This window comes from Bufo bufo, chromosome 11 (assembly GCF_905171765.1).
Source record: "Bufo bufo chromosome 11, aBufBuf1.1, whole genome shotgun sequence".
NCBI classification, from domain to species: domain Eukaryota; kingdom Metazoa; phylum Chordata; class Amphibia; order Anura; family Bufonidae; genus Bufo; species Bufo bufo.
Window position 1 is genome coordinate 71736173 of NC_053399.1, and position 21834 is coordinate 71758006.

At 45.1% G+C, this 21834-nt stretch overlaps 2 protein-coding genes across 3 annotated transcripts in view; both read left to right on the forward strand.

The window, feature by feature from the left end:
- Positions 1-21834, forward strand: part of LOC120981622 (NACHT, LRR and PYD domains-containing protein 3-like) — a 3400916-nt gene that overhangs the window by 77948 nt on the left and 3301134 nt on the right. The gene's annotated exons all lie outside the window — the stretch shown is intronic.
- The window catches only part of LOC120981624 (ribonuclease inhibitor-like), a 323009-nt gene continuing 311173 nt past the window's right edge, over positions 9999-21834 (forward strand). For both annotated transcript variants that reach the window (XM_040411195.1, XM_040411194.1), the window contains exon 1: positions 9999-10362. In XM_040411195.1, the coding sequence (XP_040267129.1) occupies positions 10085-10362 (278 nt within the window). In that variant the 5' untranslated portion in view covers positions 9999-10084. The remainder of the gene's footprint in view (positions 10363-21834) is intronic.

The window sequence follows — 21834 nt, forward strand, 5'->3', positions numbered from 1 at the left end:
CTAGCTATCGATTTCCCTATCAAATCAGCAGCAGCTACACTGTCCCTCCTCTCACTAAGACTGCAGCTTCCGAATGAATCTAAAATGGATGCTGTCCAGGAGGTGGGAGGGTCTGGGAGGGAGGGTATGCTGCTGATTGGCTGGAATGTGTCTGCTGACTCTGAGGTACAGGGTCAAAGTTTACACAATGATGACAAATAGGGGGCGGACCGAACATCGCATATGTTCGCCCGCCGCGGCGAACGCGAACAAGCTATGTTCGCCGGGAACTATTCGACGGCGAATACTTCGGGACATCTCTATTGAGGAGTGAAATGGGCCTCTAGCTAGCGATATCACCTTCTAGGGACTGCCTGGGAGCCGGACATTAGATCACTAGAGTCAGAAGGTGAGGTAAGTACGCTAGAAAGCTTCTTATAAGAGATGAAGGCAAAACCGTCAGGTCCCGGGGAGTGGAAGCAATTCCCTGCTGAGACAAAGGGGAGACCGGGGATTCTGTCACACTACATCAAAGATGGCAAATCCAAGGCTGCCAAGAATTTCTCAGTGAAGGAGACAGAATCTTCCGCTGAGTTTCCCCTACGGTTATAAAGAGATGCTTAAAAATCCTTGAGTGCTGGTCGTGCTGGCAAATTGCGGACCGTGTCTGCAGACGTGGACCCATTTACATGATTGGGATCCGCATCCGACAGTCCACAATGCAATAAAGTTGTGAAACTAGCCTTACCATGTGCAGTTGCCCACATGTCTCTCCTATGGATTTGTTCTTAAAGCTGACAAAAACATGAAAACTAGTCTTGAATATCTTCCCTGTGTGCTGGCGAGCAGCGGCGGGCTTTTCTGCTGAGCGTCAGGGGGGTCTAGATGAGCTACTAAAATGATCCCTATGGATATAGAATATTACTATAATACAGAACACTGTTAACCCTTCACACCCCACCCCATCTCTCTTCAGGCTCACCATACTTCATTACACCCCCTCACTGTTCCTCCATTACAGCCCCCACCCTCACCCACATGGCTACTGTTCTGCCATTAGTGCCCCCCCCAGCTCACCATTCCGCCATTAGTGTCTCCCCCACCGACTCACCGTTCTGCCATTAGTCCCCTCGCTGCATCTCCACTTTGGTCTTGTGTACCTTTCAGCGTTGCCAACCTTCTCTTTAAATGTTTCTGGACATATGAACCAGAAATCACAGGCAGCCCAATTTTTTTATGGACATAGACCCCGCCCCTGTTTAGAGACCACACTTCCATTCCACGCCCTCAAAATGCCCTTGAAACACAAACATCCCAGAATAAAAGGGATTGTCCTGTAGGTAAAAATAAAATATGACAGCAGCTTATGGGGAAAAAAAAAAAAATTTCAGCTGTCCTATCCTCGCCACTCTAGTCTGAGTGCTTTGTTCATATGGCTGCAGTGAGGATGCCTGTGACGTGCTGGACCTTCTGGCATTATTGCTGTGGCCATGTAAACAAAGACTGACCAGGATGTAATGGGAAAGTGCAGTGTTGGTGATGTGCCCACTGATGTGACCATGGCAGCCAATCACTGTCCTCAGCATTAGACCGCTAACAGGTGATTGGCTGCAGCAGTAACATCTCTTATTCCAGCAAGTCCCCGCTGCAGTCTGTGAACAAACAGCGGCAGGAGGGAACAGACCAGAGCTGTAGAGAACGGGACTGAAGAAAGGGTGAGTATAACATGCATCCACAATGCATACGTGGAAATTTGTGGAACCAACCAACCCCCCTCTGTAGGACCTCAGGAAACATGACAGGTGCTCAGAAAGTCAGAGCTGCTTCAAAATGCGGAAATTCACATTTTTGTACCATAGTTTGTAAACGCTATAACTTTTACCCAAACCATTTTTTTTTTACCCAAACATTTTTTTTTATCAAAGACATGTAGAACAATAAATTTAGAGAAAAAATTTATATATGGATGTAGTTTTTTTTAAAAAATTTTACAACTGAAAGTGAAAAATGTCATTTTTTTGCAAAAGTTTCATTAAATTTCGATTAATAACAAAAAAAGTTAAAATGTCAGCAGCAATGAAATACCACCAAATGAAAGCTCTATTAGTGAGAAGAAAAGGAGGTAAAATTCATTTGGGTGGTAAGTTGCATGACCGAGCAATAAACGGTGAAAATAGTGTAGGTCAGAAGTGTAAAAAGTGGCCTGGTCATTAAGGGTGACACAATTTAGTGCGGAATATTCAGAAGTTTGTAATATCGTTAGAAAGCACCTTCCAATTTTGGCATATGATAAGCAATGGGCAACAATAGCAGCGGGAGGTATAAAGTGTGCGGCCCGTAGAGCTCCCACAGCGGCGACATATGTTAGCCCCAGTCTTTATCAGGACAAGAAAATATCGCAGCCAAATTGGTTAATAACGAAAGGTAGCTCTAGATGTGGACATGGTAAATGTATGTGCTGCGATTATATTGTGGTATCTAAATCATTTAGGTCTGCTGCAAATGGTAAAGACTTCATTATAAGGTCATACCTTAATTGTAACACAACATATGCAATAGATTTAATTACATGTAGGATCTGTAACTTACAGTATGTTGGCTGCACCACCAATGCTATCAAGGTGAGAATACGCAAGCACATCTCCGACGTTTCACACTACGGGAGCCGCAATGTGTCTGCGGCCAGCTTACACTTTGCGGTAGCCCATGGTGGAGACACGTCCGGTAGCAAGTACAAGGGATTGAGAGGGTTAAAACACCAATCAGAGGAGGTGACCATAGGAGAAACCTTCTCAATAGGGATTTTTCAGTTGAGCAGCCGTCAGCCTGAGAGACTCAATAATAGATTGGATCTGATATTACAGCAATAATGCGATGTGATACAGTGATATACACTCACCTAATGAATTATTAGGAACACCATACTAATACGGTGTTGGACCCCCTTTTGCCTTCAGAACTGCCTTAATTCTACGTGGCATTGATTCAACAAGGTGCTGATAGCATTCTTTAGAAATGTTGGCCCTTATTGATAGGATAGCATCTTGCAGTTGATGGAGATTTGAGAGATGCACATCCAGGGCGCGAAGCTCCCGTTCCACCACATCCCAAAGATGCTCTATTGGGTTGAGATCTGGTGATTGTGGGGGCCATTTTAGTACAGTGAACTCATTGTCATGTTCAAGAAACCAATTTGAAATGATTCAAGCTTTGTGACATGGTGCATTATCCTGCTGGAAGTAGCCATCAGAGGATGGGTACATGGTGGTCATGAAGGGATGGACATGGTCAGAAACAATGCTCAGGTAGCCCGTGGCATTTAAACGATGCCCAATTGGCACTAAGGGGCCTAAAGTGTGCCCTGAAAACATCCCCCACACCATTACACCACCACCACCAGCCTGCACAGTGGTAACAAGGCATGATGGATACATGTTCTCATTCGGTTTACGCCAAATTCGGACTCTACCATTTGAGTGTCTCAACAGAAATCGAGATTCATCAGACCAAGCAACATTTTTCCAGTCTTCAACAGTCCAATTTTGGTGAGCACGTGCAAATTGTAGCCTCTTTTTCCTATTTGTAGTGGAGATGAGTGGTACCCGGTGGGGTCTTCTGCTGTTGTAGCCCATCCGCCTCAAGGTTGTGCGTGTTGTGGCTTCACAAATGCTTTGCTGCATACCTCGGTTGTAACGAGTGGTTATTTCAGTCAACGTTGCTCTTCTATCAGCTTGAATCAGTCGGCCCATTCTCCTCTGACCTCTAGCATCCACAAGGCATTTTCGCCCACAGGACTGCTGCATACTGGATGTTTTTCCCTTTTCACACCATTCTTTGTAAACCCTAGAAATGGTTGTGGGTGAAAATCCCAGTAACTGAGCAGATTGTGAAACACTCAGACCGGCCCATCTGGCACCAACAACCGTGCCAGGCTCAAAATTGCTTAAATCACCTTTCTTCACATTCAGTTTGGAGTTCAGGAGATTGTCTTGACCAGGACCACCCCCCTAAATGCATTGAAGCAACTGCCATGTGATTGGTTGACTAGATAATTGCATTAATGAGAAATAGAACAGGTGTTCCTAATAATTCTTTAGGTGAGTGTATATTCTCCACTTTAGATGTTCTTTTGTGTCAAACATTGATATATTTCTGAGCAAATGGATTGTATAACTTTTTAATTGAAGATTTAATGCATGTGAATGGCAACGTTTATTTTGGGTCACGTGATAGGGGCACAGGTGTTGACCCACTATATATGCTGCATTTAGTTGTGTCTTCAGTATGTCATGAGCAAGGGCCTACATACCTGATAGCCCAAAATGCATAGACAAAGACTGGTTGTACTGGATGTATATTTTTAACCGCGCAAATAAAGTCCCGTTGAACCTTTGTGAGACTGAGCTGGATGTTCGCTTTCTGTTTGGATTTCAAGTTATCCGCATCCAAGTGAGGTTTATCTTCCGTGCTCATAGCAGAGAAGGGGCAGGTGAGAGCCGTGTCATTAACCTGTTTTTCTGTAGTCTATGGTGTCGCACTGCCACATGCTGATACACAACTTGGATGGATTTTTGGCGACTGTCGCAGTATGTCGCATGTTGCTGTGCGACACCATTGACTATCATTACAGGCGCAGTGTAGCCCTAGCCTTAATAATGCAAAATCAAAAGCATTCAATATCTCGCTCCCATAGTTGGACGTTTCACGACTCTAATTTCCCATTCTGTTAACAGCCTCCTACAATACACTTTACTCACACAATCTCCCACCGCTCCTCAGAAAGCTGAGACTTCTAGAAAGGTGGAGCGTCTACCACACATCGGGAGAGTTAACTCTCTAAAAATGTCTTTCTTGCCCGTATTATTATACTATTTAGAGCTCTGCCGATCGCAGTTCCAACATATTTCCTGAAAACCATACAACTGACGTCTCTTGGATTTGTTTGGGATAATTGTATTCCACTTTATATAGACATAAGCTCAGAGGAGGTCTCAGGTACCGAATTATCAAAAATCCCACCAAGCAGCTCAGATAGCTCAGTTAGCCTCCTTCACTCCATCAGAGATGCCCCTCGTTGGCTTTCCCTTGAAGCCTTGGAGACTGCTCCCCTGTCCATTGACTCTGTTCTATGGACTCCATCTGCCTCTCCACCCACTACTAATCCCATCCTTAACCCCTTAATGACCGGGACATTTTCCATTTTTTTAATTTGAGTTTTTTATTTTTCCATTCACATAGCCGAATGAGGACGTGTTTTTTTGCGGAACAAGTTGTACTTTCTAATTGAACCATTTACGGTTGCATACAATGTAGTGGGAAACTTTTTTATTGTTATGTTTATGGAGCTGTGTGGGGGCTCATTTTTTACAGGGTGGTCTGTGCTTTTCATTGATACCTTGTTGGGGTGTGTATGTCTTTTTGATCACTTTATATTCAATTCTTTTGTAGGAGCTGAAGCGACAAAAAACTGTGAATCATGACTTTTTCCCGTTTTGCTGCTTGCCATATGGAATAAATATTTTTATATTTTAATACTACAGTGTTTTCACATGAGGCGATACCCATTATGTACTTTTATTTTAATTTTGGGGATAGGGAAGGGGGGTTATTTGAATTTTTCTTTTTCCTTTTCTTATACATTTTAACCTTTTTTTTATTTATTTTTTAACACTTCTTTTTATAGTTCCCCTAGGAAACTACAGCACGCCATCATTAGATTGCTTTTCTCATAGACTCCAATGCATTAGCAGGTACCCGGCAGCTATGGCGCCCGCTGCTCGCGTCAGTGGGCCTCATAATTAAAGTCTCAACCAACTAAGCCTATATACGTAAGGCATTCTCTCAAAATTTGAGATGCTGTCAAAAGCCCAGCTCAGTTACTTTCTCCTCACCTGCCTCTTCTACCACTTATAAAAAAACATTATTTCCCCCAGGACAGGAGACTTCGGACCGCCAAAGGACTGACTAGGATTTATCACTTACTTAGACGGCGTGGCTGCAGTCACCTCCTTACTAAGCAGATATGAGCCACCGTCCACAGAAACCTCATATTACCTTCCACTAAAACATTTCATTGAATCCTATCTCCCCTCCATCTTTGACTGCTATTGAGGCCTCATGCACACAACCTTTTTTTTTTTCCATTTCCGTTCCATTTTTTGCGTTCCGTATACGATCCATATATGAAACCATTCATTTCAATGGGTCCGCAAAAAAAACGGAATGTACTCCATATGCATTCAGTTTCCATATTTCCGTTTTTCCGTTCAAAGATAGAACAAGTCCTATTATTCTATTAGGGGACAGACGTTCCCTTTATTCCCTTATTCTATTAGGGGACAGACGTTCCGTTCCACAAAAAACAGAATGCACACCGATGTCATCCGTATTTTTTCCGGATCACAAAATACTGAAAAAGCCATACGGTCGTGTGCAATAGGCCTGAATCTTACTGCAGACCAGAGCAGCCGATGTGGATCCTGCTGCTGAAGGAGGGGAGGAGAAAAAGTGTTTTTTTTTACTTTCTGTGAAGGGGCAAAGTCCTGGGCATATTACTATGAGGGGGCACAGTCCTGGGCATATTTCTGAGAGGGCACATACCTGGGCATAATCTGTGAAGGGGGCACACTGCTCACATAAATACTGTGGGGTGAGGGAGGGGAATAATTACTATGTGGGGGCAATTACGGGATTTGGTGGGATTAGGAGTTTAGTTATGTTTTGGGCGGAGTTAGAGGCGTGGCCACATAGTGTCCCTCTTCCTTCTTTTCACAAGTTGGGAGGTATGAGGTTTGTTGTGACCTCCCCCTCCCTGTGCATCATTGTGGGAACTCAGGCACGAGCACATTTTCATGAAACACAATTAGTGTCTAGCAGAGTGTTTCAGGAGACAGCACAAGTTCCCCTCGAGTCTCTCTGACAGCGCGGCGCAGGAACACGGCAGGCAGGAAACTTTGAGACATAGCCGTGGTTTTATTTGTGACTGATGGGACTCCTCCTCCTGACCTCCATCACTGCTTCACTTTCCTCCAGCGCAGCATTGACCCCCATCTCACTACACTGTGTACGCATGCGCAGTGCAGACTTCAGAGTTCGGTGCACAGGTTTTACTGGCTGTGTTTTTTTCTGCCGGATGCTACTGGCGTCAGAAGCAAACACCCGGGTTTTGCAGACTGTAAATTTACGGACAGTTGGCAACAGTGATGGTTAGTTCGCCGTGTTCGCCCGCGAACACATGCGGGCTGCCATCTTAAATCACAAGTCCGGCGATGCACAGGTAAGTCCTTACCTGTGCCTGCGCCGCAAGCCAGTCTGAAACAAATGCGGTCACCGGGAGCAGGCAGTTCCGAGAACAGCCGCCGGGGGCCTTCATCGGGCTGTTCTCGGAACTGCCTGCTCCCGGTGACCGCATTTGTTTTAGACTGGCTTGCGGCGCAGGCTCAGGTAAGGACTTACCTGTGCATCGCCGGACTTGTGATTTAAGATGGCAGCCCGCATGTGTTCGCGGGCGAACACGGCAAACTGGCCATCACTGGTTGGAAACCCTGGATAGGTAAAGGCATTTTTTTCTTAAAAGCGAAGCATGGTGACCGGTCTAATCACAAATGGCAACAATAAAGTCTTGTCACCATTTATGATCCTAAGTCGCACTGGCGAACATTGTGGTCGTCATCTGGAGCACTGTCATGTCTGAGAAGATCAGCGCTATCAGTAATACCTGCCCCCCGCTGTATAACACATAATGGGAGCAGTGACCCCCTCCCTGGATAACACACAGGTAAGTGTTCTAGGACTGACCTCATCAGAACCTGCATTGTGCCTCCACATGGAGGAGGTGTCATATGTCTTGAGAGACATCCAGAGGGACAGGAAGGACACATCTGCTTCTATGGGGCGGATTATGGGTCTGAGCAACTCCCAGGTTATACAGAGCTGTAATATGTACATGAGCCCTTACCGCCATAGAGCGCTCATCTCTGCCTGTGCTACATTACAGCTGTATGGTGGTATTATTACTCATGACCCCAGCTGTAATTTACTCAGAATGGAGACGATTACTGCTCGTTATCAATACACTGTGTGCAGAATTATTAGGCAAATGAGTATTTTGACCACATCATCCTCTTTATGCATGTTGTCTTACTCCAAGCTGTATAGGCTCGAAAGCCTACTACCAATTAAGCATATTAGGTGATGTGCATCTCTGTAATGAGAAGGGGTGTGGTCTAATGACATCAACACCCTATATTAGGTGTGCATAATTATTAGGCAACTTCCTTTCCTTTGGCAAAATGGGTCAAAAGAAGGACTTGACAGGCTCAGAAAAGTCAAAAATAGTGAGATATCTTGCAGAGGGATGCAGCACTCTTAAAATTGCAAAGCTTCTGAAGCGTGATCATCGAACAATCAAGCGTTTCATTCAAAATAGTCAACAGGGTCGCAAGAAGCGTGTGGAAAAACCAAGGCGCAAAATAACTGCCCATGAACTGAGAAAAGTCAAGCGTGCAGCTGCCAAGATGCCACTTGCCACCAGTTTGGCCATATTTCAGAGCTGCAACATCACTGGAGTGCCAAAAAGCACAAGGTGTGCAATACTCAGAGACATGGCCAAGGTAAGAAAGGCTGAAAGACGACCACCACTGAACAAGACACAAAAGCTGAAATGTCAAGACTGGGCCAAGAAATATCTCAAGACTGATTTTTCTAAGGTTTTATGGACTGATGAAATGAGAGTGAGTCTTGATGGGCCAGATGGATGGGCCCGTGGCTGGATTGGTAAAGGGCAGAGAGCTCCAGTCCGACTCAGACGCCAGCAAGGTGGAGGTGGAGTACTGGTTTGGGCTGGTATCATCAAAGATGAGCTTGTGGGGCCTTTTCGGGTTGAGGATGGAGTCAAGCTCAACTCCCAGTCCTACTGCCAGTTTCTGGAAGACACCTTCTTCAAGCAGTGGTACAGGAAGAAGTCTGCATCCTTCAAGAAAAACATGATTTTCATGCAGGACAATGCTCCATCACACGCGTCCAAGTACTCCACAGCGTGGCTGGCAAGAAAGGGTATAAAAGAAGAAAATCTAATGACATGGCCTCCTTGTTCACCTGATCTGAACCCCATTGAGAACCTGTGGTCCATCATCAAATGTGAGATTTACAAGGAGGGAAAACAGTACACCTCTCTGAACAGTGTCTGGGAGGCTGTGGTTGCTGCTGCACGCAATGTTGATGGTGAACAGATCAAAACACTGACAGAATCCATGGATGGCAGGCTTTTGAGTGTCTTTGCAAAGAAAGGTGGCTATATTGGTCACTGATTTCTTTTTGTTTTGTTTTTAAATGTCAGAAATGTATATTTGTGAATGTTGAGATGTTATATTGGTTTCACTGGTAAAAATAAATAATTGAAATGGGTATATATTTGTTTTTTGTTAAGTTGCCTAATAATTATGCACAGTAATAGTCACCTGCGCACACACAGATATCCCCCTAAAATAGCTAAAACTAAAAACAAACTAAAAACTACTTCCAAAAATATTCAGCTTTGATATTAATGAGTTTTTTGGGTTGATTGAGAACATGGTTGTTGTTCAATAATAAAATTAATCCTCAAAAATACAACTTGCCTAATAATTCTGCACTCCCTGTAAGTAATAATCAATACCAGCAGAATCCAGAGAAACCCTGAATGTAGTGAAATGTCTACTAATAATCCATCCCCCAAATAACTGACTGAGCGAGGGCAGAGCCACATGTGTCCTGTAGTAATGTGAGGAGGAGAACGGGGGACACAGGGGCCACAATAGATGGTGGAGAAAGGAGAATGGGGGCCACAATAGATGGTGGAGGAAGAAGAATGGGGGCCACAGACTAAGGACCACAATAGATGGAGGAAGCAGAGCTCTCAGCAGCTGATGACGCTGACACAAGTACCTTCAGCTTTATGACTCTTGTACATTCATGTGCTGCCATCATCACTGATTTATGACATGCCATAAAGTGAGGACATTCCTCAGGGGTTCTGGATTTCTAGGACATGGACATATCATATAGCTGCCGCCATTCCTGACATCCACCACACACAAGAGGCGGCTTCTAGTGATGACATTTATGGATGTTACTAACAGCCGGGGACATTTTCTCTCCACAGTCACAATCTACAGATTTTATACTAACGCTCTGTGGACGCCTCACCCACATCTCATCTTCTTATTCTTACAGATTGGCTGATAATTATCTACCAGACACTTCCTGCATCCAGTTGGCATCTGTAATAAGGAATAACTGGTCCCTGAAGAGACTTGACCTGTCTGGTAACTGTCTGTATGGTCCTCACTTCAGTGACTTGATGGAGGCTCTGTCCAGTCCGGCCTGCAGGATAGAGACATTACAGTGAGTATAAGAGATGTGTACAGGACTGAGATATGTGGGGCACACGTTATACATGGAGTTTATACTATTTTATGCTCCGCACCATTGTTATGTCTATGAGATAAACTGCTGACTAGGATTGTCACGATACCAACATTTTGATTCGATTTCGATACCATAAAAAATATTGTGATACTCTGTACCATTCGATACCATGCAAAAAAAATAAAATGCAAAAAAGCTGCGTGCATTCTGCATTTTATGGAAGGTCCGGCCCATAATAGAACAGTCCTATCCAATTTTTTGGGGACAAGGTGACTAAAAATGGCGAATCGTGCGTTTTAGATTTATTTTTTCTGTTACGGCGTTCACTGCATAGGAGATATTTTTTAATAGTTTTTCAGGCGTGGCAATATGTGATATGTTTATTTTTTATAGTTTATAAATTGTATATGTAATATTGTGAAAGGCGGTCATTTAAACTTAATATTTATTTTATATTTTTTATTTAATATATATTCGCCCCCTTAGGGCTAGAACCCTTGTCCTATTCCCCCTGATAGAGATCTATTACAGTGAATAGGATCTTACACTCTCCCTGCTGCCCTGGGCTTTGTGCACACAGCAGCAGGGTGTTTACCATGGAGGGCTTCAGTAGCGTCCTGGCTGCCATGGTAACCGATCGGAGCCCCGCGATTACACTGCTGGGGCTCCGATCGGAACTGCCACCAATGAAGAGAAGGGTAGGGGATCCTGTGACCACTGCCACCAATGAATATAACAATGGGGGGGGGGACGCCTGTGGCCACTGCACCACCAATGATTCTAATACTGGGGGGATTGGGGGGGGTCAGCGCACTGCACCACCAATAGTTATAATTTATAATATAGGGGGGGCGCACTGTGGTACAAATGAATGTAATTAACACATTAATTCAAATGTAGGCAGCAGGTGCTGGCGGTGGTATCACATACCCGGCCTCAATAACAGGGCATGCGATCTGCCAAACCGCGGCATTTAACCACTTAGGTGCCACTCCTGAGGGGTTAATTGCCGCGGTTCGGCAGATCGCATGCCCTGTTATTGAGGCCGGGTATGTGATACCACCGCCAGCACCCGCTGCCTACACTTGAATTAATGTGTTAATTACATTCATTGGTGGCCCAGTGGCCACAGCCCCTCCCCTCATCCTCAGTACAATGAACTCAATGGTGGCAGCGGCAGCCGCGTCACAGAGGGGAGGGAGGGGAGATGGTCACTCCTTTTCCACTGTGCTGCTGAGTAGAACATGGTGCGCGCTGAGAGCAGGGAGCACCATGTTCTCTAACAGATAACAGTGCAGCCTAGTATCGTTAAATAGTAAGACCCGGTGTCGTATCGATCCGGGTCTAAAAGTATTGATTGGGTATCGATACTTCGATACCCAATGCAACTCTATTCCTGTCACTGCCCTGTGGTGTCCGGCCACGCTTCTTATTCTGCTAGGTTATTTTTAAGTATTTGTGTGCGACACACACAGTTCTGATACACACACAGCTCTGCTATACACACTCAGCACTGCCATACTCACATACAGATCTGCTATACACACAGAAATGCCATACTCACATACAGCTCTGCTATACACACAGAAATGCCATACTCACATACAGCTCTGCTATACACACAGCACTGCATACTCACATACAGCCTGCTACACCCATACAGGTCTGTTACATACATACAGCTCTACTACACACATACAGCTCTGCTACATACATACAGCTCTGCTATACCAATACAGCCAGGGGCGTACATAGAAATCACTGGGCCCTATGGCAAGAATCTGAATTGGGCCCTCTTGTGACTGACCCATAGCACCCCTTAGGGTATGTGCACATCTGCCGCAGAGGTTACAGCAGAAGCCTCAGTTTCAGATTCTGGCAAAAACAAAGGGCAAAATAATGCTGCATGCTGGATCTCGACTGACCCCATTATTGTGAATGGGATCCGGCAGGTGCTAGCATTCTGGCGATTCTGGTATTCTGCTGGTATGCTGGAACAGAATACCAAAATCTGATCGCAAGTGATTATCTAGCCTTACCCGATAAACTGTGCCCGCTGCTGCTACTTCTTATATAGTGCCATCCTTCCCCATGGGCTGTGCCCGCTGCTGCTACTTTATATAGTGTGCCATCCTTCCCCCATGGACTGTGCCCGCTGCTGCTACTTTATAGAGTGTGCCATCCTTTCCCCATGGACTGTGCCTGCTGCTGCTTCACCCCCTCCCCAATGCTGAGCACAGTCAGGGCCTGGGGCAGATCTTCACCGAGCTGGACTGGAGTCTGGACTGGTGACGCTGCTGGGTCAGGTCTGGACTGGTCAGTCAGGTCACAGTGTGACGTGTACTGGTAGAGGAACAGGACGGGGACATTTTACACGGTGCAGACACAGAAAACAATAGGATTTAATCCAGTCACACGTTCAGAGGAGAAAACAACAAGCGGCGCTCACCAGTGTTAAGTTCAGACTTGATGCTTTATTTGGTTAAATCAGATTCCAAGTGCTTGCGGCATGGGGCAGACGAACAAACGACACGCACCAAACAGCGACAGACGTTTCGTGCTAGTTGCGCGCTAGTTGGTTTCCATGACGACACTCTGTTTTCGTGCTTAAGAAGGCGGCGCAAACATACGCGCTGACGTACAGCCCGACGAAGCGCAACTAGCGCGAAACGTCTGTCGCTGTTTGGTGCGTGTAGTTTGTTTGTCTGCCCCATGCCGCAAGCACTTGGAATCTGATTTAACCAAATAAAGCATCAAGTCTGAACTTCACACTGGTGAGCGCCGCTTGTTGTTTTCTCCTTTAAACTTGTGCATATTCGCCCGTGCTTCTCTCCAGCTGTGTGCCACCGTGAGTGGGATACATCAGGAGGCTATTGGGATTGCCGTCCTTCGATCGCTGCATTTGAATGTTCACAGCTGTGCCGCCTTGTTATCTCTGTCGTTAAGCTGATTTAATCCAGTCACAACTGATGTTTCTCTGACTGCTGCAGAACCTCCAAATACACACCTCAGCTGCTGCAGAACCTCCTAATATACACCTCAGCCGCTACATAACCTCCTAATACACACCTCAGCTGCTGCAGAACCTCCTAATACACACCTCAGCTGCTGCAGAACCTCCTAATATACACCTCAGCTGCTGCAGAACCTCCTAATACACACTTTAGCTGCTGCAGAACCTCCTAATGGAGAACATATAAGGCTTTAATCACATCTGTGTTGGGGTCTCATTCACAGAACAGGTCATACATTCTGGACACAATTTTATAGCCTGGCAGATGGAACCCATAAGATCTCATAATAGTTAGCGAGATCCATCAGGTGTTGTAGTCCACGAAGCGCCAGATTACGGAACCACGGCGATTTTCGTTGTTGTGCTCCTATGACGGCAGAACAGTGAACGTCACCAGCACAGATGTGAACAAAATGTCTAATAAAAGAAAGTCAGTCACGTAGTTCTTTTGGATACTATTGAATACTTGCGCTGCAGGTCCTTGTAGTGTTGTGGGTCAATTCACACCAGTTTCCAATGCGTTAAAGTGAAGAACCGCGCTGCCTAAACAAGGAATTTTTCCCACCGTGCTATAAGCCCACCGAGTTGATACAGGATAACAGTGCTTTCCAGCTCTGGATTTTAAACGCCCCTCCTGGATTCCTCTGCAGGGCACCAAAAAAATCACACCATAGTGAAGCACTTCAAATGCAGGTAAAAAAAACGTGTGGTTTATTATACTCACAAACGAGCTAAAATATATAGCATATATAAAATCCTGGTAGTAACACTCCGCTGCCGACCCGGGTTTTGCACTCAAGCTTCGACAGGGGCGAAATCTATCGACATTGGGAGGCATGTCCTTTTAACCCCCCACCCCCTCCAACACCCTCCATCACAATATGGCACAATATAAAACAAAATATAGAACAAAATACAAAACACTTCAGCAATCATCTGACCCACCCTCTTATTTCAACCCATAAAATCCACAATAAGATCCACAGTAAAAAGACACAAAATTACTCCTTCATTTCCATTAACCACCTCAGCCCCCAGTGCTTAAACACCCTGAAAGACCAGGCCACTTTTTACACTTCTGACCTACACTACTTTCACCGTTTATTGCTCGGTCATGCAACTTACCACCCAAATGAATTTTGCCTCCTTTTCTTCTCACTAATAGAGCTTTCATTTGGTGGTATTTCATTGCTGCTGACATTTTTACTTTTTTTGTTATTAATCGAAATTTAACGATTTTTTTGCAAAAAAATGACATTTTTCACTTTCAGTTGTAAAATTTTGCAAAAAAAACAAGATCCATATATAAATTTTGCTCTAAATTTATTGTCCTACATGTCTTTGATAAAAAAAAAAATGTTTGGGTAAAAAAAAAAATGGTTTGGGTAAAAGTTATAGCGTTTACAAACTATGGTACAAAAATGTGAATTTCCGCTTTTTGAAGCAGCTCTGACTTTCTGAGCACCTGTCATGTTTGCTGAGGTTCTACAATGGCCAGACAGTACAAACACCCCACAAATGACCCCATTTCGGAAAGTACACACCCTAAGGTATTCACTGATGGGCATAGTGAGTTCATAGAACTTTTTATTTTTTGTCACAAGTTAGCGGAAAATGATGATTTTTTTTATTTTATTTTTTTTATTACAAAGTCTCATTTTCCACTAACTTGTGACAAAAAATAAAAAGTTCTATGAACTCACTATGCCCATCAGCGAATACCTTGGGGTCTCTTCTTTCCAAAATGGGGTCACTTGTGGGGTAGTTATACTGCCCTGGCATTCTAGGGGCCCAAATGTGTGGTAAGGAGTTTGAAACCAATTTCTGTAAAAAATGACGAGTGAAATCCGAAAGGTGCTCTTTGGAATATGGGCCCCTTTGCCCACCTAGGCTGCAAAAAAGTGTCACACATCTGGTATCTCTGTATTCAGTAGAAGTTGGGGAATGTGTTTTGGGGTGTCATTTTACATATACCCATGCTGGGTGAGAGAAATATCTTGGCAAAAGACAACTTTTCCCATTTTTTGATACAAAGTTGGCATTTGACCAAGATATTTCTCTCACCCAGCATGGGTATATGTAAAAAGACACCCCAAAACACATTCCCCAACTTCTACTGAATACGGAGATACCAGATGTGTGACACTTTTTTGCAGCCTAGGTGGGCAAAGGGGCCCATATTCCAAAGAGCACCTTTCGGATTTCACTTGTCATTTTTTACAGAATTTGATTTCAAACTCCTTACCACACATTTGGGCCCCTAGAATGCCAGGGCAGTATAACTACCCCACAAGTGACCCCATTTTGGAAAGAAGCCCCCCAAGGTATTCGCTGATGGGCATAGTGAGTTCATGGAAGTTTTTATTTTTTGTCACAAGTTAGTGGAATATGAGACTTTGTATGTAAAAAAAAAAAAAAAATCATAATTTTCCACTAACTTGTGACAAAAAATAAAAAATTCTAGGAACTCGCCATGCCCCTCACGGAATACCTTGGGGTGTCTTCTTTCCAAAATAGGGTCACTTGTGGGGTAGTTATACTGCCCTGGCATTTTCCAGGGGCCCTAATGTGTGGTAAGTAGGTAAATGACCTGTGAAATCCGAAAGGTGCTCTTTGGAATGTGGGCCCCTTTGCCCACCTAGGCTGCAAAAAAGTGTCACACATCTGGTATCGCCGTACTCGGGAGAAGTTGGGGAATGTGTTTTGTGGTGTCATTTTACATATACCCATGCTGGGTGAGAGAAATATCTTGGCAAAAGACAACTTTTCCCATTTTTTTATACAAAGTTGGCATTTGACCAAGATATTTATCTCACCCAGCATGGGTATATGTAAAATGACACCCCAAAACACATTCACCAACTTCTACTGAATACGGAGATACCACATGTGTGACACTTTTTTGCAGCCTAGGTGGGCAAAGGGGCCCAAATTCCTTTTAGGAGGGCATTTTTAGACATTTGGATACCAGACTTCTTCTCACGCTTTGGGGCCCCTAAAATGCTAGGGCAGTATAAATACCCCACATGTGACCCCATTTTGGAAAGAAGACACCCCAAGGTATTCAATGAGGGGCATGGCGAGTTCATAGAAAAAAAAAATTTTTGGCACAAGTTAGCGGAAATTGATTTTTTTATTTTTTTTTCTCACAAAGTCTCCCTTTCCGCTAACTTGGGACAAAAATTTCAATCTTTCATGGACTCAATATGCCCCTCAGCGAATACCTTGGGGTGTCTTCTTTCCAAAATGGTGTTATTTGTGGGGTGTTTGTACTGCCCTGGCATTTGAGGGTCTCCGCAATCATTACATGTATGCCCAGCATTAGGAGTTTCTGCTATTCTTCTTATATTGAGCATACAGGTAATGAGATTTTTTTTTTCCGTTCAGCCGCTGGGCTGAAAGAAAAAAATGAACGGCACAGATTTCTTCATTCGCATCAATCAATGTGGATGAAAAAATCTCTGCCAAAAAAAGAAAAAGGAGGGGAAAGGCGTCTGCCAGGACATAGGAGCTCCGCCCAACATCCATGCCCACTTAGCTCGTATGCCCTGGCAAACCCGATTTCTCCATTCACATCAATCGATGTGGATGAATAAATCATTGCCGGGATTTTTTTTTTTATATATACAAAGTGTTTGCCAAAGTATATGAACACCGCCACCTCCTCAGCTAATATGCCTCGGCAAACGTATCTTTTACTGCAGAGGAGAAATCTCGTCTTGCAGCGCCGCATACACCGACTTGCGTGTAATCTGACAGCAGCGCAATGCTTCTGTCCGAATGCACATCAGTGCTGCAGCTAGTCGATCGGTTGGTCCACCTGAAAGGTAAAAAAAAAAAAAAAAAACCAGGCCGCAAAGCAATAACTTTATTAACTTTAGAACAGAACGTATTAACTTTTTTTAACTTTTGTAACTTTTTTACTTACCGGTAATTTTTTTTTTGTTTAGTTTTTTTTACCTTTATAGAACAAACCTCTCCTTCCCCATGGGACAATGTGCAAAGCGCAAATCGCCCAAAGATGTGGCGAAGTACGTTATGCACTTTATCCCAGGTGAAAGGAGAGGTTTGCAGCAGCTGTGAGTAAAAGGGCCCTAATAGCCCTGTGTGCCTGTCCTGTGAGATGCAATCCCTATGCTAGGTGTACCTGTGTGTGGTACTTCCGGAAACACTCACCTAAGCATAGGGCAGGGTGGTCAGGGCAGTCAGGACAGAAATAGCGGGTGTCACGCCTTATTCCACTCCTGCTACAGACACAACATTTTTTTCGGGGTGGCGGTTGGGTTGAGGTACCAGCAACGACACTGGGGAAATGTCGCTCGTGTAGACGGCTAACTACACTGGTGGATGGGGCCACGGAACCTCCTGGGTAAAGGAGGTTCGCGATGATCTCTTCCTGGAATTTGAGGAAGGATCCTGTTCTCCCAGCCTTACTGTAGAGAACAAAACTATTGTACAGCGCCAATTGAATTAAATATACAGACACCTTCTTATACCAGCGTCTGGTTCTGCGGGAAACTAAATAGGGAGCCAACATCTGGTCATTGAAGTCCACCCCTCCCATGAGCGCATTATAGTCGTGGACTGAGAGGGGCTTTTCAATGACACGGGTTGCCCTTTCAATTTGGATTGTCGTGTCTGCGTGAATGGAGGAGAGCATGTAAACGTCACGCTTGTCTCTCCATTTCACCGCGAGCAGTTCTTCGTTACACAAGGCAGCCCTCTCCCCCCTTGCAAGACGGGTGGTTACAAGCCGTTGGGGGAAGCCCACGCGACTAGTTCGCGCGGTGCCACAGGCGCAAATCCGTTCTAGAAACAAATGCCTAAAGAGGGCCACACTTGTGTAAAAATTGTCCACATAAAGATGGTACCCCTTGCCGAATAAGGGTGACACCAAGTCCCAGACTGTCTTCCCACTGCTCCCCAGGTAGTCAGGGCAACCGACCGGCTCCAGGGTCTGATCTTTTCCCTCATAGATCCGAAATTTGTGGGTATAGCCTGTGGCCCTTTCACAGAGCTTATACAATTTGACCCCATACCGGGCACGCTTGCTTGGGATGTATTGTTTGAAGCCAAGGCGCCCGGTAAAATGTATTAGGGACTCGTCTACGCAGATGTTTTGCTCAGGGGTATACAAATCTGCAAATTTCTGGTTGAAATGGTCTATGAGGGGCCGAATTTTGTGGAGCCGGTCAAAAGCTGGGTGGCCTCTGGGACGGGAGGTGGTGTTGTCGCTAAAATGCAGAAAACGCAGGATGGTCTCAAATCGTGTCCTGGACATAGCAGCAGAGAACATGGGCATGTGATGAATTGGGTTCGTGGACCAATATGACCGCAATTCATGCTTTTTTGTCAGGCCCATGTTGAGGAGAAGGCCCAGAAAAATTTTAAGTTCGGAAACTTGGACTGGTTTCCACCGGAAAGGCTGGGCATAATAGCTTTCCGGGTTTGCGGTTATAAATTGTGTGGCATATTGGTTGGTCTCTGCCACGACTAAGTCCAAGAGCTCCGCAGTCAAGAACAGCTCAAAAAATCCCAGGGCCGAAGCGATTTGAGCCGTCTCAACCCGAACTCCAGACTGGGCGGTGAAAGGGGGAACTACAGGTGCGGCTGAAGTTGGTGACTGCCAATCAGGGTTTGCCAGCACCTCAGGGACTCTAGGGGGTCTACGGGCCTGTCTGCGTGGTGGCTGCGACGGGGTAACTACTGCACGTGCCACCGTACCAGCTTCAACTGCCCTTCTGGTGCTCGCTACTTCACCAGGTTGTACGGCAGTGCTGGTACTAGGTCCAGGAAGGGATGCGCTGCTGGTGTATGCCTCACCACGTGATCCGGCAGCGACAGCCCCACTCTGCTGCTCTTGAAGCGGATCCTGCGTAACCTGTGGTCTAGCGACACGGGGCCGGGTACGCCTGGTGCTGCCAGGGACCTCAACCTCCTCGTCCGAACTTTGGGTCAGAGAGCCACTGCTTTCTACAGGTTCATTTTCTGACCCGCTAGATTCGTCAGATGAGGGTTCCCACTCCTCATCCGACTGGGTCAGAATCCTGTAGGCCTCTTCAGAAGAATACCCCCTGTTTGACATTTTGGACTACTAAATTTAGGGGTATTCCCTGAGACTACCCAAGAAAAAAAGCAAACCTGTCTTACAAAGGGGAGGCTAGCGAAGTACCGGAGGCCGCTGCGGTTGATAAAAAATATCAAAACAGATTTTTTTATCGCCGCAGTGCGTGTAAAGTGAATGTGCAGTGATCAAAAAATAATAATTTTTTGTCACTGCGGTGGGGCGGGCGTGGGTGAACGCACGTGTGGGCGACCGATCAGGCCTGATCGGGCAAACACTGCGTTTTGGGTGGAGGGCAAACTAAAGTGACACTAATACTATTATAGATCTGACCGTGATCAGTTTTGATCACTTACAGATACTATAAAAGTACAAATGCTGATTAGCGATACGCTAATCAGCGAATAAAAGTGACTGCGGTGCGGTGGGCTGGGCGCTAACCGATGCTAACTACCTAACCAAGGGGCCTAAACTATCCCTAAAACCTAACAGCCAATACCAGTGAAAAAAAAAAAGTGACAGTTTACACTGATCACTTTTTTTCCTTTCACTAGTGATTGACAGGGGCGATCAAAGGGGTAATCAAAGGGTTAATTGGGGTGCAGGGGGGTGATCTGGGGCTAAGGTGTGCTGTTTGGTGTACTCACTGTGAAGTCTGCTCCTCTGCTGGATCCAACCGACGAAAAGGACCAGCAGAGAAGCAGAGAAGCCATATAACAGATCATATTTACTAATATGATCTGTTATCTGGCTTGTGATTCGATTTTTTAAAAATCAGCAACCTGCCAGCCACGATCATTGGCTGGCAGGTTGCTGATGCAACTCTCCTCGAACTTTTGCCGGCCCGCGATGCGCATGCGCGGGCCGGCTGTGACCGAAATCTCGCGTCTCGCGAGAAGACGCGCCGGCGCGTCCACTCGGAATGAAACAACCACCTCCAGGACGCGTCTGTGCGTACAGCGGTCCGGAGGTGGTTAATACCAATGTATCCACATTTTTCATTCATAAACCGGTCACATGTTGCGATCAGCCAATGTGAAGTTTACAACCCCCTTCATTCAGCACACATCCTCCTCCAACAAGGTGCAAGGAGTATCCTCATTGAGCGTCAACATTCATCTTTTTATTCAACATAATGGCTCCAGTATATTTAGTCTTATTTTCTCACATGATGTTATGTATCACTGTTGGATCCCTTTCACAGGATGGATACTACAATCATACCAAACATGATTTTATATCAAACTCTGCATTTAACCCTTTTGGTTGAAGTGTGTTTAGTCGGTATATCCACTCGACTTCCGTGCAATTTATCTGCGCTACCGCATCCCCCCTACGCCAGTGTGTTTTGACCACATCGATTCCTGCAAATATTAATCCTTTTGGGTTCTTTTCATGACACATTTTAAAATGCAGTGAAACACTGTGTGTGGTTAAACCTTTTTTTATCTTTCTAATGTGCTCTTGAATGCGCACTTTTAATTTTCGTAAAGTGCGCCCCACATATTGAAGCCCACATGGGCATTCCAGCAGATATATGACCCCTTCATTTTCACAGGTGCAGCTTCCTTTTAGTTTGAATATTTGTCCATTGTTGTTGGATTTAACGCTGTCAATGGATTGAGATTCAATGGATTGATATTATATTGCATTATAATAGAGGAGGGGAGATTCAAGACCAAAACACATTTCAAGGAAACAGATGTTAATGCATATACACTCACCTAAAGAATTATTAGGAACACCTGTTCTATTTCTCATTAATGCAATTATCTAGTCAACCAATCACATGGCAGTTGCTTCAATGCATTTAGGGGGGTGCTCCTGGTCAAGACAATCTCCTGAACTCCAAACTGAATGTCAGAATGGGAAAGAAAGGTGATTTAAGCAATTTTGAGCGTGGCATGGTTGTCGGTGCCAGACGGGCCGGTGTGAGTATTTCACAATCTGCTCAGTTACTGGGATTTTCACGCACAACCATTTCTAGGGTTTACAAAGAATGGTGTGAAAAGGGAAGAACATCCAGTATGCGGCAGTCCTGTGGGCAAAAATGCCTTGTAGATGCTAGAGGTCAGAGGAGAATGGGCCGACTGATTCAAGCTGATAGAAGAGCAACGTTGACTGAAATAACCACTAGTTACAACCGAGGTATGCAGCAAAGCATTTGTGAAGCCACAACACGCACAACCTTGAGGCGGATGGGCTACAACAGCAGAAGACCCCACCGGGTACCACTCATCTCCACTACAAATAGGAAAAAGAGGCTGCAATTTGCACGAGCTCACCAAAATTGGACTGTTGAAGGCTGGAAAAATGTTGCCTGGTCTGATGAGTCTCGATTTCTGTTGAGACATTCAAATGGTAGAGTCCG